This window comes from Pan paniscus, chromosome 9 (genome assembly GCF_029289425.2).
Source record: "Pan paniscus chromosome 9, NHGRI_mPanPan1-v2.0_pri, whole genome shotgun sequence".
NCBI classification, from domain to species: domain Eukaryota; kingdom Metazoa; phylum Chordata; class Mammalia; order Primates; family Hominidae; genus Pan; species Pan paniscus.
The window spans coordinates 104,041,713-104,060,886 of NC_073258.2; the positions used below are offsets into that span (position 1 = coordinate 104,041,713).

The 19,174-nt window shown below is 35.1% G+C and overlaps 1 protein-coding gene across 2 annotated transcripts in view; it reads left to right on the plus strand.

The window, feature by feature from the left end:
• Window positions 1-19,174, plus strand: part of DYNC2H1 (dynein cytoplasmic 2 heavy chain 1) — a 374,041-nt gene that overhangs the window by 137,158 nt on the left and 217,709 nt on the right. For both annotated transcript variants that reach the window (XM_003828371.5, XM_003828370.6), the window contains 5 exons: window positions 7,221-7,384; window positions 9,357-9,476; window positions 10,048-10,182; window positions 11,551-11,694; window positions 13,836-13,925. In XM_003828371.5, coding sequence (XP_003828419.1) covers window positions 7,221-7,384; window positions 9,357-9,476; window positions 10,048-10,182; window positions 11,551-11,694; window positions 13,836-13,925 — 653 coding nt within the window. The remainder of the gene's footprint in view (window positions 1-7,220; window positions 7,385-9,356; window positions 9,477-10,047; window positions 10,183-11,550; window positions 11,695-13,835; window positions 13,926-19,174) is intronic.

The following is a 19,174-nucleotide window of genomic DNA, read 5'->3' on the forward strand; positions in this document are numbered from 1 at the left end:
TGTTTGGCCTAGTACTGGTTGATATGTTATGAGAACTCAAGTAGTGGGGCCTTTGTAACATTATCCTCTTAATATATTTTATAGGCATAAAGGGCAGGGAATATCTAAGCTACTATATAACAACAGAAGCTTGTAATCAAGAAAGTGACCTTGCTAGAATGGAGTTGTCTTCCAGAGCTCTGTTTCTGGTCCTTCTTTTGGGGGTAACTCAGATCTGCTGAGCTAGTTTCTTGCTATGGCATCTTAAGGAGGAGGAAATGAACCTTTAGGGCCATCTCAATTTGACATTCTTCATTCTATACTGTGGTCCTGAAGGACTCATTAAATATAAATCTTCATGAGTTCTGGTTAGTGTTAGGTTTTAATGGTATATGTGGCATTGTCTGAGTGTAGAGTGTTGACTAGATCCCCTGAAAAAAGTGATAAATTTTATATCATGATTGGTTCACATTTTGAACTGCTCTAGGTAGTTATGCAAGGCTGTTAGGTCAATTTGTTTATGTCAGAATTAGGAAAACAGAGTTAACCATTGACCCTATCTTACTTTTTCCATCTTCTCCCCAGGGTTGGATGTATTCATGTCACACTAGTCTGTTATCCCCTTTGTGTATATTCCAGATATTGTCCTTTTCAAGAGTGATAAGTTCCTCATGAGTTGCCATTTTTTCGTCATACATTAACTCTGGGGACAGAGGATGGTAGTCCTAGAATCACATAAAACAAAGTTTGTGCTAAGTTTGTTTACATCCCAATGTCCTTAATCTAAGATATACAAATTACTTTTCTACTTACTGTGTTTAAAGCAGACGTAAATATAGGAATAGAATGTACTTCTCTCCTACAAATTTATGCTCTTCAAAAATCTTATTTATTGATCTTAGAAGAGCAAGGTATACTTCTTCAAATTCTCTTTTTTTTCTCTCTCTCTCTCTCTCTCTTTTTTTTTTTTTTACTTTGTTTCCTGTGTGCTTAGGAGCTCAGCCAAGGCAGAAGGAAGATGTGGCAGTTTGCAGATGGTAAATAGTTGAAGACAATTGGACCAGCTAACTGTATAGAAGTTGTTGAGGGAGAGGCTAGTGTAGTTGGCTAATAGTTTTACATTTTACGAACCACAGACATCAAAAGTATCTTCTATTAAGCATTCTAATCCTTTATGGTTGTTTTATTTCCATGTTGAGTTTGAGTATGGAACCAGGAATTATACTAGAGATGACAGCTAAACATTTGTGGTTGGTTCTTTTAGTCCAGATGCCTCCTTTTAGGCATGGTTCCTACAGAGACAGGCATACGTATATGCAACATAAAGGTTAAATTTGTGATTAATTGTTGTCTCTGTTTTCAAAAGGTATATCTCCCTATGGATGTGTCTTTCGTAGTCCAGTTGCTTCTGGGTGACCCAATGGCACGAAGACTGGTAGATCAGTGTTCTTCTATTAGAAGCAGTTTTGTCTCCCAGAGAATATTTGGCAATGTCAGGAGACATTTTTGGTTGTCACAGCTGGAGTGGAGGGCCACTATGCTAGAGACATCTTAAAATGGACAGGACAACTACCTACAACAAATAATTTCTCAGAACAAATTGTTAATACTGCTAAGGTTGAGAGACCTTAAGCTAGTTCACTAGTTCCAACCCATGAGTTTCTGGACAGGTATATTTTAGTTGGTCTCAGAGTGGCATATTTTCTAGCCAGGAACACTACTTGAAGTGAGCTCATTGTCCAGAATATCTAGTGCTATAGATTGCCAGAAATTGTACCTGTGGTTAGTTGATGGGTATAGCATTGCATTGGATTTGCTCATCTGTAAGATTATTTGTAGATATCTGTAATTTGGTGTACCTGAAGAATATAGGGACCGAAGACAAGGATTGATTTACAGTTGCCTCAATTACTTCCAAAGCTGTCTCTTGCAAGGGCTGTGATTTAAACCTAGCCACGTTTGTTGACAAGATATAGGGGCTATGGTAAAATTTCCAGGTATGGAACATGCTGCTTTTTATAGGCCAAGAGGGTATTCAGATGTTGGTTATCTTTCTTTCTTTGTATTTAGTGGCTGTAAAGCAAGCAGTTGGTCTATAATGGGCTGTGGGATATCTCCTTGTGAAATGTTTATTTCCTTCTTTGGGTGCCAGAGTTTTAGATTTGCCTTTAATTAAGTCCCATTCATCTTGAGTTGTGCCCGAGTGGTATACAATACAATGTGAAAAGTTTTCCCACTGGAGACCATTATCAAAATTTTATCTACATAATGGAATGGAATTTGGACCTATATGGAGATTCTCATGGTACTTGAATTCATCTAACTCAGTTGATAATATGTTTCTGAAGTGATTGGACCTATAAAGGTATCCTGCATAAAATAGCTGAACTGATTTTGGTCTTCTTTCCAAAAGAATATAAAAAAGAAATAATTAATAATAATTAGCAATATCCCAGTCTGCATACTAAGTATCAGTTATGACAGCAGTTTTTATATTCATTGTTATGTCAGGTACTATGGAATCTATGGTGGCCACTGCCTGGTTTAAATTTGAATGGTCGTAGTAAACCTTCAGCAGCATTAGTTTCCAAAATTCAGACAGATAAAATTGTGGAGCACCCCTGCCTGGTGTAAAAATATAGATTCCTTTTCACTTTCTGTCATAATACATTTCTTTCAGCTGTAAATATTGATAGGATTTGGGTATACCTTATAGGTTGATCTTGCCTGAATCTTTATCTGATTGTTATAGAAGTAACCAAAGATATCACAGTGAGTGCATCTAAATATATCCATGTATCCAAGCACCCCAAATGTTCATTCTGTTGTACACGTTGACTGAAAAAAACAAACAAAAAAACAAAATATCCAAGCCTTATGTTGGTTCAGAAAACAATAGCCATGTAAATTGGCACTTTCCCTGGAAAGGACCCAGAGACCAACTCTTGTACCTGTGCCCAATCGTGCTGTCTTTAGTTATCTAAAGTACAACACAGATTCTGTGTTCAGAGGAAAAAAGTAGTCAAAATTAACTGCATCACAGGTTAATTCCAATGTAAATTAAGAATTCATACAGTTAAGACTGTGTTGGACTCTATAGTTCTACATTTGATATTTTCTATGAGTAAGAGATGAGACAACACTGAAGAGTCTTTTTTAGACAATAAAATATTTATTTTAAAATATTTTCAAAAATGTTTTATCAAAGTAGTACATGCATGGGTTATAAAGTCAAATGATACAGAAGTGCAACAGCATTCTGTTCCTCCCCTCCCATGACTAGTTCTACTCACCAAAGAAAAACATTTTTTATTTTAACTTTTTATTTAAAAATAAATATGCATAAAGAATACCTAAATTTATAGCTAATGAATTTTTACAAATTGAATACACCTGTATAAACACCCAGATCAAGACATAAGAGCTTTATTAGCACTCCAGAAGCCCACTTACTTACTACACCTCTTCTCCACAAGGATAACCACATTCTTAACTTACAACAGCATAGAGAAGTTTTGCTTCTTTTTGTACTTTGAGTAAATGAGAAAGAAAAAAAGCAGCGCCTGACTACTCTAGACTGAGATCTGGCCAGATTCTAATAGCTTGGACTTTGTGTACTCCTGTTGAACATAAATCATTTCATAAAACACCAACATCAGAGAGGTCACTCTGACTGCAGTCATGTTTGAGCACAAAAAACAGGAACACTTTCCGTAACACAAAAATAACCAAACATTCTCTTCTCCCAGTTAATATGAGTGACTCCTGCTTCTTTACCAATGATAGTTTAGTCCCACTCCGTTTCTCTTATATATACATAAAAATTAAGATACCAAACCATTGTTTGCTCTTTCTGATCACACCCAATTCCCAGGAAAAGTACATTTTTCTTGAATTATTTATAAATCGCCTAACACAAGCCAAAATCCTCTAACAAGCCTCTATTAAGTCCTTTTTACTGACATAATGCACAATTTCCCATGATGTTCTATCTTTCATTGTAAAGAGCTGGTAAACGTGAGCTATGGCTCTTTAAACACTGGGATTATTTTGTTTTGTTTGTATTGTGTTTTTTGTGTGTCTGTCAGCTTTGGTTAAGTCGTATTTTTTTAGGCGATTGTTTTATCTAAATTATCACATAGTATATATTTTAAATAATATTCTCATATTTTCAATGTCTGTTGGCTTTGTAATGATGTTTCATTTTTCCTGATATTGATAATTTTTATTATCCTTTTCATTGATTAGTCTTGATAGGGATTTATCAATATTACTAATCTTTTCAAAATACCAACTTTCAATTTTAAAAATTTTACTTTTAGATTCACATGGGGACATATGCAGGTTTGTTTAACAAGCGTATATTGCATGATGCTGTGTTTGGACTTCTATTGATCACGTCACCCAGATAGTGGACATAGTATCCAAGAAGAAGTTTTTTAGTCTGTGATCCCCCCTCACTTTTGGAATCCCACTATCTAATGTTACCATATTTCCCAAGTCTGTGCGTAGCCAACCAACTTTTAATGTTGATTTTCTGAACTGTATTTTAAAATTGATGTTGCTCTTTGTTATTTCATTCCTATCACTTTCTCCAAATTTTATTTGGTCTTTTCTAGATTTTTGAAATGGAAAATCAAAATATTGATTGTCTTTTCTTTTTTCTAATATATGCATTTATGTCTATCAATTTTCCTTTAAGCCCTTCTTCAGCTTCCTACCCAAGTTTCAGTTTCTTTTTTCAACTTATAAATTCCTTAGCATTTTGTTGTTTAATTTTCAGGTGGTTGGAGATTTTCTAGTTACATATTTGTTATTGATATGTAGCTTATCTCCATTTAGTCATAGAACTTATTGTAAAGTATTTTAATTTTTTGAATTCCATTGAGCCTTCTTTCTGATCTGGCATTTGGTTATTTTTTATAAATGTTCTATGGAACTTGAAAATTTTATGAATTTTGCTCTTGCTTGGTTTAATTTTCTGTACAGGTTAATTAATTTTCTGTACAGTGTCAAGTTTGTTAATTGTGATGTTCAAATCTATGCCCTAATTTATTTTTTTCTTTGCTTTATCATGTATTGAGATAAATATCCTAAAGTTTCTGTGATTTTGAATTTGTCTTTTAGTTCTGTCAGTTCTTGTTTTAAATATTTTGAAAGCTATGTTATTAGATGCATACATTTTTGGAAATGTGACATCTTTCTATTCAGTTGTCTTATTTATCATTATGAAATGTTCTTCTTTATCTCTATAAATGTTTCAAGCTTTAAAGTCTGATATTAGAGTGGTTACACTAACTTTTTGGACTAGTATTTACATGGTATATACTTTTCCATTCTTTAACTTTCAACTTTTTTGTTGGGTTTTTAAAAAAATATTTTATTGTGCATATTTAAGATTTACAGCATTATATTATGGGATTCATATAGATCATAAAATGCTTTTCTGTTGTAAAGCAAATTAACATATCTATCAATTTACACAGCTAGCCCCCTTTTTGTGTGTCAAGAGCAGCTAAACTCTACTCCTTTAGCACAACATCCCAAATGCAATAGTTTTGTTACCTACAGTCCTCACGTTGTACATTGGATTTCTAGACTTAATCATCCTACATATCTGCTATTTTGTATTCTTTGACTACATCTCCCATCCCCTCCTTCATTCCCCTGCTACCTGCCCCTGGTAAATACCGTTTTATTCTCTGTCTCTATATATTTGAGATCAAGCAGTAATTTTCTGTGTCTGGCCTACTTTACTTTGTATAATGTTTTCCAGGTTTATACATGTTATGGCAAATGGCAGGATCTACTTTTTTATAACCGAACATTATTCCATTGTGTGCATGTGGGTGTTTGTGTATACACATCATGTTTTCTTTTCTTTTCCTTTCTTTTTTTTAGAACATGGTCTGACTCTGTTGCCCAGGCTTGAGTACAGTGGTGTGATCATAGTTCACTGTAACCTCAAACTCCTGGGCTCAAATAATCCTCTGGCCTCAGCCTCCTGAGTATGTTGGACTATAGGCACATACCATCATGCCCAGCTAATTAAAAAAATTTTTTTTTTGCAAAGACGAGGTCTCAGTATGTTTCCCAGATGGATCTTGAACTTCTGGTCTCAAGTGGTACGTCCGTCTCAACCTCCCAAAATGATGCGATTACAGGCATGAGCAACCATGTCTGACCCACATTTTCTTTATCCGATCTGTTGATGGACATTCAGGTTGTTTCCATGTCTTGGCTGTTGTGAATAATGCTGTGAAGAAATGAGAGTGCAGATATCTTTATGAGGTGTTGACTTATTTTCTTTGGGCATATACCCAGAAAAAAGATTGCTGGGTCATATGGTAGTTCTGTTTTTAATTTCTTTAGGAACCTTCCTACCATTTTTCGTAATGGCTGCCCTGGTCTTCGTTCCCACCAACAATTCCCTGTTCTCCATATCTTCATCAACATTTGTTATCTCTTGTCTTTTTGATAATACCCATCCTAACAGGTGTGAGTTGATATCTAATAGTGGTTTTGATTTGCATTTCCTCATGATAAGTGATGTTGAGCATCGTTTCATATAGCTGTTGGCCATATTTGTATCTTCTTTGGAGAAATGTCTATTCAGGTCCTTTGCCCGCTTTTTAATCAGGTTATTCGTCTTTCTGCTATTGAATTGTATGAGTTTTTTCTTTATACATTTTGGATATTAACCCCTTATCTGATATATGGTTTATAAATAACTCTTTCCAAGTTTGTAGGTTGTTCTTTCATTTTGTTGATAATGTGTAGTTTTCACTTACTCATGTGATAATCTGTTTTTTTAACCATCATTCTGTTTTCAAATACTGTATCTTAAATACTAGTGCAATAAACACTTTTAAAATGATGAATTTAGAAGTAAAGAAAAAATATAATTGAGGATTTCTGTTTTTGTCATCTATAATCAGCCATTTCAGAGCAATTTGGAATATGAAACATATTAATGTTAAAACCATACTGAATGCGAATAGATATTCCTTGGGTGCTTCAGTATCCCAGGATCTTCTTAGTGAATATTATTTATCATTGCTTGCACAAGTGCTGATAAATAGAACATTCTGCTAATAGTATCTCAGGTAACCCAACTTTTGCTGTCTTAGACTCTGTCGAAAAGCCTATATTTAGAAGTACTTAAAAATTATATTTTCAAATATTGTATAGTGAAATACAGAAGATTCAGACCAACCAATTGTGTTTTTTTTTTTAAATAGGACCACGTTATGTGGTACAAATAGGTGACAAAATTATTGACTACAATGAAGAATTCCGCCTCTTTTTGTCAACAAGAAACCCAAATCCTTTTATTCCACCGGATGCAGCTTCCATTGTTACTGAGGTTAACTTTACTACAACAAGAAGTGGATTACGAGGGCAGGTATACATAGATAATAATAATTTACCTTGGAATCTTTTCGAGCTTTATATACCTATTAGACATTGTGAGTGAGAAGCTATTTTGTTAGACTAATTAGTATTTACATTTATGATTTTGAAAATAATACTTGTATGTTGGAGTGAAGCATTCTGGCTTATTTCATTTACCATATGTATTAGACCTGTACATTTGATGCTAATGTCAAATTGCTGCTCCTTTTAATATAACTCTAATTTTAAAGTTTATTTCTGTTATATGTGGTAGAATTTGAGAGATTGATGGATCATAGAGATTAAGATTATCTGCATTATATTTTTGGTTTGAAAACTGAAATTTAATTGTGAAAAGTGTAGCTAATTGACTTGTTCAGCTAGTTAAGAGTCTTTGATTCCTGAGCCAGCATTTTTTTTTAACCATTAGAACACATGGCATCTTTGAAGTCAATTTATCTTCATATGGCTCATTACAGTTTAGAATTATTACATAAATTTCAAAATGATTTTTCATGTCCATACTCACATGTTTCCTAACTCATTTTTTCCCCTTTAAAGATATAATGCCAGTTGACTTTTGGAGTATCATCCTATTTTTTACTCATCTAACAATAGTAGATTTTTTTCATCTTTTGATTTATATGATAGCATACATATTTGCTGCAATTTTTACTTGATTGTAATTTTTAAAATTGTCCTTTCAAAATATTTCTTTGTATACCATATGACTCATCAAGTATATTTTAATGAACAATATCTTTTGATTGAATTGATGATACTTCTTTTAAATAAAACAATGTGACAATCACTCAAAACTTGGCAGAATTAATTGACAGAATTGCTCCTGCTATGTAAAAGATCTCCACAGCAGTTGCAAAAAAGGAGCTATGTAGGTCTTACTTAGCAAGAACTAAATGAAGATGCTTATACAGCAGATTTTGAATTACATATTTTATACCAATGTCTTTCTCTATTTTAGTATTCAGAGTTAACAATTTGACATAGCATTTTTCAACAGCTTCACAGATAACAGCTTTAACAAATACAATGTACATACCATACAACTTGCTGATTTAAAATGTATAATTCAATGGTTTTTTTAGTGGAATTGCTGGGTCTTATGGTTACTTTATATTTGGCAATTTGAGAAACAAATCTTTCCAAAGTGGCTGCACTATTTACTTTCCCACCAGAAATATAGGAGGGTTCCGCTTTTTTCCATATCCTTGCCAACTCTGGTTGTTATGTATCTTTTTAATTGTAGTCATTCTAGTGGGAGTGAAGTGGTATCTTATTGTGGTTTTGATGACATAGTATTTTATCTTTTTATTTGTTTATTTTATTTTATTTTTTTGAGACGGAGTCTGGCACTGTTGCCCAGGCTGGAGTGCAATGGCGCGATCTCGGCTCACTGTAACTTCTGCCTCCTAGGTTTAAGCTATTCTCCTGCCTCAGCCTCCCGAGTAGCTGGGATTACAGGCGCCCACCACCACGCCCGGCTAATTTTTTGTATTTTTAGTAGAGATGGACTTTCACTATGTTAGCCAGGCTGGTCTCAAACTCCTTACCTCGTGATCCACCCACCTCGGCCTCCCAAAGTGCTGGGATTACAGGCGTGAGCTACCGTGCCTGGCCCTTTTTATTTGTTAATGTGAATACTTACTATTAAAAAAATAGTAATCTCATAATTTAGTATATTTAATTTAAAACTAAATATTACACATTGATATGTTAAGTAATGTACTTTCTTACAGCTTTTCTACAGTAGTTAATATTTTACTGATCAGCTTAACTGTTTTGTCTCTTTTTCATCAGATGTAATTGTTGAAGGTGTCTTATGTTTAATTAGAAAGAATGAAATGAGATAACATAGTATCATATTTGTAATAGTCTGTCAAACACAAGGCCTGTTTGCAGGAAGTTTTTGTTTTGTTGTAAGCCTTATTGCTAGAATTACCTTGTCTTTTTGTTTTCCCAAGCTTTTAGCTTTAACCATTCAGCATGAGAAACCTGATTTAGAAGAACAGAAAACAAAACTATTACAACAGGAAGAAGATAAGAAAATACAGCTAGCCAAGCTCGAAGAATCTCTTCTAGAGGTAAAAGTCTAGCTATTTAGGTTACTTTTTTGGTATTACTTTTTTTTTAATGAATACAAATAACAGTGTTTAGAAAATTAATAGTATCTTCAGATTTTTTTTTCCAAAGACATATTAGTGTATATCTTACAGTCAAAATTCTAACAAAAAGGGGAGCTATCTTTTGGAATACAAGATCTTAATGAGCAATGTTTAAGACAAGCAATTTTTAACTAATTTGTATTGTTTCATTATTTAATTATATGCTCATAATTTCAAGAAGCATTAAAAGCAAGAAATTATAACAATCTGTAACTTTAAGTAGTTTTTATTTTTTATTAAATCGACAAAATTAATACCTTGCTATGTTTGATAATGATATAGTTTCATAAAATAATTTATTAATTCATTTGATATAAGAAGGCTATAATAAAAACAGAATAAAACTTTAAGAGGGCTATAAAATGTTGAAATTCTTCTAAAATAACATAAGTTGCCATAAACATCAAATGAATGACGGTTAATATGGGTTTGCTTTAATTGGTTATTTTTATATGTATAATAATATTCATATTGTTAACTTTCCCTACAGACACTTGCCACATCTCAAGGCAATATTTTGGAAAATAAGGATTTGATTGAGTCTTTGAATCAGACAAAAGCAAGCAGTGCACTTATTCAAGAGTCACTTAAAGAATCTTACAAACTCCAAATTTCCCTTGATCAAGTAATTATTTCCTTCTTTGTAATTTCATATTATGTTTTCTTGAACATTTAGGTTAATATGATAGAAAATGTAGAATCAGGTCCTCAGGGGAAAGATGATGTAAAAAAAAAAAAAGCTATTCAAAAACATCAGAACGTTGGGTTTGATTCTAGTTATTGTAGAGAGGGAATTCAGATGTTGGCACATTGAGGATAAGGAGTGTTTGTCAATATACCCTGCTGCCTTCTACTGATTTCTGGCATAATGTTATCTAAGGTAGAGCTGCAGTTTTGTACTGAAATTGGAAATGAGTGTATTGAAAATGAGTATTAGAGAATATCTTTGCCGTTCTTAGAACTTTTCTTAAGTTAAGGCAAGTTAAATATACTAATTAAAAGGGTTATAAGCTCTAAGTTACAGTTATTGGCTCTTTTCATGCTTATAATGAACAGTGCTGGGTACTTTATTATCCTAATGTGGACACCTGTTAGAGTTGTCTTCTCTACCTCTAGTTCCATCAGTGTTCTTATTGTCACCAATCCTATACTCATAGTTCAAACTTTTCTTCACATCAGAGATAGCCTAGTAGTGCTGTGCTGTCTTGCGTTACCTTAACTGATTCTCTTTTGAAATGTAAAATTGGATCATCTATTCTCTGATCACAAATATTTACCATTTCATCTTACCCACTTTCCCCTAATACTAGTGCTGTTGATCCTCATTAAGACCAATCTGTGAACCACTTCTAGCTCTGTCAACTGAGAGGTAGAAAGGTGTTTAAAATATATTGCTATAGTCTGAATATTTGTGTGTCCTCATCACCCCCAAAATTCATATGTGGAAATGTAATCCCCAGTGTAATAGTATTAAGAGGTGGAGGTTTTAGAAGGTGACTAGGTCAGGAGGGTGGAGCTCTCATGAGTGGGATTAGTAACCTTATAAAAGAAGGCCAAGGGAGTTTGTTAGCCCCTTCCAGCATGGGAGAACACAGCAAGAAGCAGTTCTTTCTCTGAACCAGGAAACAAGCTCTCACGAGATACCAAATCTGTTGGCACCTTGATCTTGGACTTCCCAGCTTCCAGAACTGGGCGAAATAAATTTCTGTTATATAAAAGCAGAATGAGTTTAGTGTATTTTGTTATAGGTAGCCTTAATAGACTAAGACATATATTCTTTGCAGTTTTATAAAAATGAGGAAGAAAAACTAGATTTTGCTATCTTTTTTAGTTAGAAACCATGATTCATCATCTTCATTTGTTTTATGTGCATAGAAAAAGTAAGGTTTTTTTATTACTTGGGTAGATATGTGTATTGTAGTCTTTAGGTGGCAGTAAAGCACTAATTCTCAGGTGTTTCCACCCTATCCCCTACTGATCTCTTGATCCATAGGAACGGGATGCCTATCTCCCCCTGGCTGAGAGTGCCAGCAAGATGTACTTCATTATTTCTGATTTGTCCAAAATTAATAACATGTACCGTTTTAGTTTGGCTGCTTTTCTCCGACTTTTCCAACGAGCTCTACAAAACAAACAGGTAAGCTGTTGGATACCCTGTACCTGAGATTGAATTACAGGGATTACTTTACTAGGGATAGTACTTAATTTATAATAAAAGTTATTAAGCAAACTTTCATAGAATTATGTTCCAAAAGACCACATGTAACACTTTTAAGCTATATAAAGAAACTACTTAATTTCTTTTTATATTGTTAACAAGGTGTCCCAATGTGACAATCTTTTTAATGAAAACAGTTTATGTTCTGAGTATAAATTAATAAGTAATATATAATCATTTAAAAAACCCAGTGATTCTGAAAGGTATAAAAATAAGAATTATCCCCATAATATCATTACCTGGGGAAAACAACATTTAACATTTTATTATATATCCTTGTTGTTTAAGGCGGTAACTTTCCAGATAATGGAGCTACAAGTGTCCACTGCCTTATCAAGCATGTATTCTAATGGAGGGAAGTATGTATTAAAGGATAACAAATTGTTTTAACTAAAAGATACAATACTGTGCTTTAAAAAGTGTATTAGTGTATTATGGACAGCTTTCCTACCAGTGAATATAAACTTAATGTTTTTAAGAGATGGTGAGGCTATACCATACTTTGTTTAACCACCTCCCATATATGCGCATTGTTCTAATTATTTCTGTTGAGTATCGTATTAATCCGAAACTTGGCCAATTAAAACTATTTTCTTATGCTTATTGATTCTATTGGAAATTTAGTCAGGACTCAGCAGGGATGACTTTGTTTGTTTCACAATGTCTAGGACCTCAGCTGGGAGGACTTGAGAGTTGAGGGGCTAAGGCAGGTGCTTCACTTGCCCGTCTGGTGCTGTGGGTGGGAGGACTTGACGACAGGACTGCCAACTGCAGCACCTCTGCAGGAGGCTTGGCTTTTTCACAGCACTGAGTAGATGGATGGACTTCTTATTTTTTAGCTCAAGGCACTAAGTATGTGTTTCAGTGAATAAGGCTGAAACTGAATAGCCTTTTAAAACGCAGCCTTAGGTCTGTGTCATTTCTGCTGTATTGTACTGGCTGAAGCAGTCACAAATCTATGTAGAGTACAAAACTTTCTTTCTGCTGTTTAAAAAATCTACTGGATCTTGTAGATACAATACTGTGTCTTATGATAGAGTGACTTTTAGGAAATCCAAGTCTCAATTTCATATGTGATCTTTGTTAACATATAGTGAAATGAATACAAGTATTTGCTATCTAAAGTAATGATTAGTTGTCTTGGTTAGAACATGCTACTACAAGGCTAGAAGCCTAGGATTAATGCATCTGAGTTCCAGTTCATAATGTTTTCTTTATACCAATTTCACACATTCTTTGCTGATCCTGGATGTATTTTTCTAAGCATTAAAATTGTTTTACTAGGTTTTTTTCTTGGTATTAATTTATAAATCACAAGGAAGCAAGCAAATTTAGTCTAATTGTTATACCAGAATTGATCTTCCTAAGACATGTATTCTCCAAATGCTCTGAGATGTAAAACTTACATCACACTAAGGGAAAAGGACAGGTTGACAACCTTCCCTTCCTCCATTTCTATGCCAAACAATTTTTCTTTAATCAAAGGAAATAGACACTAATAACATGTTTTTCAATTATTACAATCTTGCAAAATGGAATTATTATATCAGATCAAAAACTAAAATTTTATGTGAGTTTTTACAGCATCAATTTCAAAGTTATTGTTCATCCTTATTCATCCTGCAGCACATGATTTAAGATCATTGAGGTTCCCATATTGAGAATGAGAAAATTCTTTATAAGGTATTCTTGTCATATTGTTTTGGGGCTGGATTGATAATTATAATATAAATAATTAAAATGGCCTTAACCTAGATTGATGTAGATAGTATTTTAATGCCAATAGGAGACTGATATGATAAAATTCAACTTATATTGTATTATTGGGAATTGATTGTAATTTTCATTTGTTGAAAGCTTTAACTCTATACATTAAAGAAAGATGCGTCATTTTTTAATATTATATTAGTATACAAGTTTAATGCACTTGTTTAGTCCCTTGAATTTGGTGGTTAAAGATACTTGTTTCAGAATCAGCTTTGAATCTGGAGGAACAATTTATAGGCGTACTTTTTAAATGTTTATAAATTTCCTAATGAATTTCCAATTATAATCTACAGGATTCTGAAAATACAGAACAGAGAATCCAGTCACTTATCAGCTCATTACAACATATGGTATATGAATATATATGTCGTTGTCTATTTAAGGTAAGAAGCATCATATTTTTCAAATATAAAATGCTACTTGTTCTGTGATTTAACGTAATATTTATAGTTATAGTATAACTCTTTCCCTACTGGAAAGGTATTAAAAATGGTATTTCTGGTATTTTTCCAGAACATTTAACTGGAATGCCTTATAGCATTCTTGGTTGTAGTGGGGAAAAAAGTGACAAGTGAAGAAGGGACAGCAAACACTGGGTTAGCTGACTTAGTTCTAAATATTCCAGTGGTCACCGAAAGAGATAATGACAGTGGATTATGTATCTCATTATATAGCTAGACTTTCTCATCCTCAGCAACTGACGTTTTGGGCTACATAATTCTTTGTGTGTGGGATGTTGTTCTGTGCATTTTAGGATGTTTAGCAGCATCTCTGCCTTCCAGCATTCCTTCCCATCAATTGTGAGAATAAAAAATGTCTGCGGACATTGTCCAATGTCTCTGGGGTTGAGGAACAAAATTATTTTGCATTGTTAGCATTAGGAAGTAAACTAGTGTTTGATCCTGAGTTATGAAAGAAATTTTTTATAGAAGTCTTCATATTACATGTGTTCCAGAAGAGAACACACATTGGACAATATTTTAGAAATTTTAGATATTAGAAAATGCAGAGGCCTTTTTGTACTTAGAATTTTTTTTTTTTTTTTTTTTTTTTTTTTTTTTTTTTTTTTTTTTTGGAGACAGAGTCTCTCTCTGTTGCCCAGGCTGGAGTGCAGTGGCGAAGTCTTGGCTCACTGCAAGCTCTGCCTCCTGGGTTCAAGTCATTCTCCTGCTTCAGCCTCCCAAGTAACTGGGACTACTGGCATGCACCACCATGCCTGGCTAACTTTTGTATTTTTAGTAGAGAGAGGGATTCACCATGTTGACCAGGGTGTCTCGAACTCCTGGCCTCATGTGATCTGCCCTCCTCAGCCTCCCAAAGTGCTGGGATTACAGATATGAGCCTCCATGCCCGGCCAGAATTTTTTTTTTTTTAAATAGCAATCTATGGGTATAGCTTAAGACATAATGTAGAAGAATAGCTTTGTAAAGGCAATTAATTGAGAGAAATAGAATTATTATGGTTCAATTATATAGGCTTCTTAGAAAGTGTTGAAAAATATACAGTTAATATATTTTTAGAATAGGATAGTAATTTTTGTGATTTTGTTGAGGATCTTTATTTGAGATACAGAATAAATCCTTCAGAAGCTCTCTGGGCAGGGCATCTCTGAAAGAAAGGCAACACCCCCAGTCAGGGGCTTATAGATAAAACTCCCATCTCCCTGAGACAGAGCAGCTGGGGGAAGGGGCAGCTGTGGGCGCAGCATCAGCAGACTTAAACATTCCCGCCTGCTGGCTCTGAAGAGAGCATTGGATCTCCAACACAGAGCTTGAGCTCTGCTAAGGGACAGATTGCCTTCTCAAGTGGGTCCCTGACCCCTGTGCCTCCTGAGGACTGGGAGACACCTCCCAGCAGGGGTCGACAGACATCTCATACAGGAGCACTCCAGCTGGCATCTGGTGCGTGCTCCTCTAGGACGAAGCTTCCAGAGGAAAGAACAGGCAGCAATCTTTGCTGTTCTGCAGACTCTGCTGGTGATACCCAGGCAAACAGGGTCAGGAGTGGACCTCCTGCAAAGTCCAGCAGACCTGCAGCAGAGGGGCCTGACTGTTAGAAGGAAAACTAACAAACAGAAAGGAATAGCATCAACATCAACAAAAAGGACATCTATACAAAAACCCCATCCGAAGGTCACCAAGATCAAAGACCAAAGGTAGATAAATCCACGAAGATGAGGAAAAACCAGCGCAAAAAGACTGAAAATTCCAAAAACCAGAATGCCTCTTTTTCTCCAAAGGATCACAACTCCTTGCCAGCAAGGGAACAAAACTGGACGGAGAATGAGTTTGATGAATTGACAGAAGTAGGCTTCAGAAGGTGGGTGATAACAGACTCCTCCAAGCTAAAGGAGCATGTTCCAACCCAATGCAAGGAAGCTAAGAACCTTGAAAAAAGGTTAGAGGAATTGCTAACTAGAATAACCAGTTTAGAGAAGAACATAAATGACCTGATGGAGCTGAAAAACACAGCACAAGAACTTCGTGAAGTATACACAAGTATCAATAGCTGAATTGATTAAGCAGAAGAAAGGATATCAGAGATTGAAGATCAACTTAATGAAATAAAGCATGAAGACAAGATTAGAGAAAAAAGAATGAAAAGGAACAAACAAAGCCTCCAAGAATTATGGGACTATGTGAAAAGACTAAATCTGCATTTGATTGGTGTACCTGAAAGTGACGGGGAGAATGGAACCAAGTTAGAAAACAGTCTTCAGGATATTATCCAGGAGAACTTCCCCAGCCTGGCAAGACAGGTTAACATTCAAATTCAGGAAGTACAGAGAACACCACAAAGATATTCCTTGAGAAGAGCAACCCCAAGACACATAATCATCAGATTCACCAAGGTTGAAATGAAGGAAAAAATGTTAAGGGCAGCCAGAGAGAAAAGTTGGGTTACTCACAAAGGGAAGCCCATCAGACTAACAGGGGATCTCTCTGCAGAAACCCTACAAGCCAGAAGAGAGTAGGGGCCAATATTCAACATTTCTAAAGAAAAGAATTTTCAACCCAGAATTTCATATCTCACCAAACTAAGCTTCATAAGTGAAGGAGAAATAAAATCCTTTACAGACAAGCAAATGCTGAGAAATTTTGTCACCACCAGGCCTGCCTTACAAGAGCTCCTGAAGGAAGCACTAAATACGGAAAGGAAAAATCAGTACCAGCCACTGCAAAAACATACCAAATTGTAAAGACCATCAACACTATGAAGAAACGCATCAACTAACAGTCAAAATAACCAGCATCATAATGACAGGATCAAATTCACACATAACAATATTAACCTTAAATGTAAATGGAGTAAATGCTCCAATTAAAAGACACAGACTGGCAAATAGGATAGAGTCAACACCCATCGGTGTGCTGCATTCAGGAGACCCATCTCACATGCAGAGATACACATAGGCCCAAAATAAAGGGATGGAGGAATATTTACCAAGCAAATGGAAAGCAAAAAAAAAAAAAAAAAAAAAAAAAAAAAGCAGGGGTTGCAATCCTAGTCTCTGATAAAACAGACTTTAAATGAACAAAGATCAAAAAAGACAAGGGCATTGCATATGGTAAAGGGATCAATGCAACGAGAAGCGCTAACTATGCTAAATATATATGCACCCAGTACAGGAGCACCCAGATTCATAAAGCAAGTTCTTAGAGACCTACAAAGAGACTTAGACTCCCATACAGTAATAATGAGAGAGTTTAACACCCCACTGTCAATATTAGACAGATTAATGAGACAGAAAATTAACAAGGATATTCAGGAGTCGAACTCAGCTCTGGACCAAGCGGACCTAACTCCACCCCATCTACAGAACTCTCCACTCCAAATCAACAGAATATACATTTTTCTCAGCACCACATTGCACTTACTCTAAAACTGACCACATAATTGGAAGTAAAACACTCCTCAGCAAATGGAAAAGAACGGAAATCATAACAAATAGTCTCTCATAACACAGTGCAATCAAATTAGAACTAAGGATTAAGAAACTCACTCAAAACTGCACAACTACATGGAAACTGAACAACCTGCTTCTGAATGACTAGTGGGTAAATAACAAAATTAAGGCAGAAATAGATAAGTTATTTGAAACCAACGAGAACAAAGACACAATGTACCAGAATCTCTGGAACACAGCTAGAGCAGTGTTTAGAGGGAAAGTTATAGCACTAAATGCCAACAGGAGAAAGTAGGAAAGATCTAAAATCAACCCCCTAACATCACAATTAAAAGAACTAGAGAAGCAAGAGCAAACACATTCAAAAGCTAGCAGAAGACAAGAAACAGCTATCAGAGCAGAACTGAAGGAGATAGAGACACGAAAAACTCTTAAAAAAATCAATGAATCCAGGAGCTAGTTTTATGAAAAGATAACAAAGTAGACCGCTAGCAAGACTAATAAAGAAGAAAAGAGAGAAGAATCAAATAGACACAATAAAAAATGATAAAGGGGATATCACCACCGATCCCACAGAAATACAAACTACCATCAGAGAATACTGTAAACACCTCTACGCAAATAAACTAGAAAATCTAGAAGAAATGGATAAATTCCTGGACACATACACCCTCCCAAGACTAAACCAGGAAGAAGTCGAATCCCTGAATAGACCAATAACAAGTTCTGAAATTGAGGCAGTAATTAATAGCCTACCAATCAAAAAAAGCCCAGGGTCAGATGGATTCACAGCCAAATTCTACCAGAGGTACAAAGAGGAGTTGGTACCATTCCTTCTGAAACTATTCCATGCAATAGGAAAAGAGGGACCCCTACCTAACTCATTTTATGAGACCAGGATCATCGTGATACCACAACCTGGCAGAAACACAACACAAAAATAAAATTTCAGGCCAATATCGCTGATGAACATTGATTAGAAAATCCTCAATAAAATATTGGCAAACCGAATCCAGCAGCACATCAAAAAGCTTATCCACCACAATCAAGTTGGCTTCATCCCTGGTTCAACATATGCAAATCAATAAATATAATCCATGACATGAACAGAACCAGTGACAAAAACCACATGATTATCTCAATAGATGCAGAAAAGACCTCCAATAAAATTCAACACACCTTCATGCTGAAAACTTCATAAACTAGGTATTGATGGAACGTATCTCAAAATAATAAGAGCTATTTATGACAGACCCACAGCCAATGTCATACCGAATGTGAATCAATATCAGTATCATACTGAATGGGCAAAAGCTGGAAGCATTCCCTTTGAAAACCAGCACATGATAAGGATGCCCTCTCTCACAACTCCTATTCAACATAGTACTGGAAGTTCTGGCCAGGGCAAAGAGGCAAGAGAAAGAAATAAAGGGTATTCGGATAGGAAGAGAGAAAGTCAAATTGTCTCTGTTTGGAGATGACATGATTGTATATTTAGAAAACCCCATCGTCTCAGCCCAAAAGCTCCTTAAGCTAATAAGCAACTTCAGCAAAGTCTCAGGATACAAAAAAAGGATGAATTCATGTCCTTTGCAGGGACGTGGATGAAGCTGGAAACCATCATTCTCAGCAAACTAACACAGGAACAGAAAACCAAACACCACATGTTCTCACACGTAGGTAGGAGTTGAACAATGAGAACACATGGACGCAGAGAGGGGAACA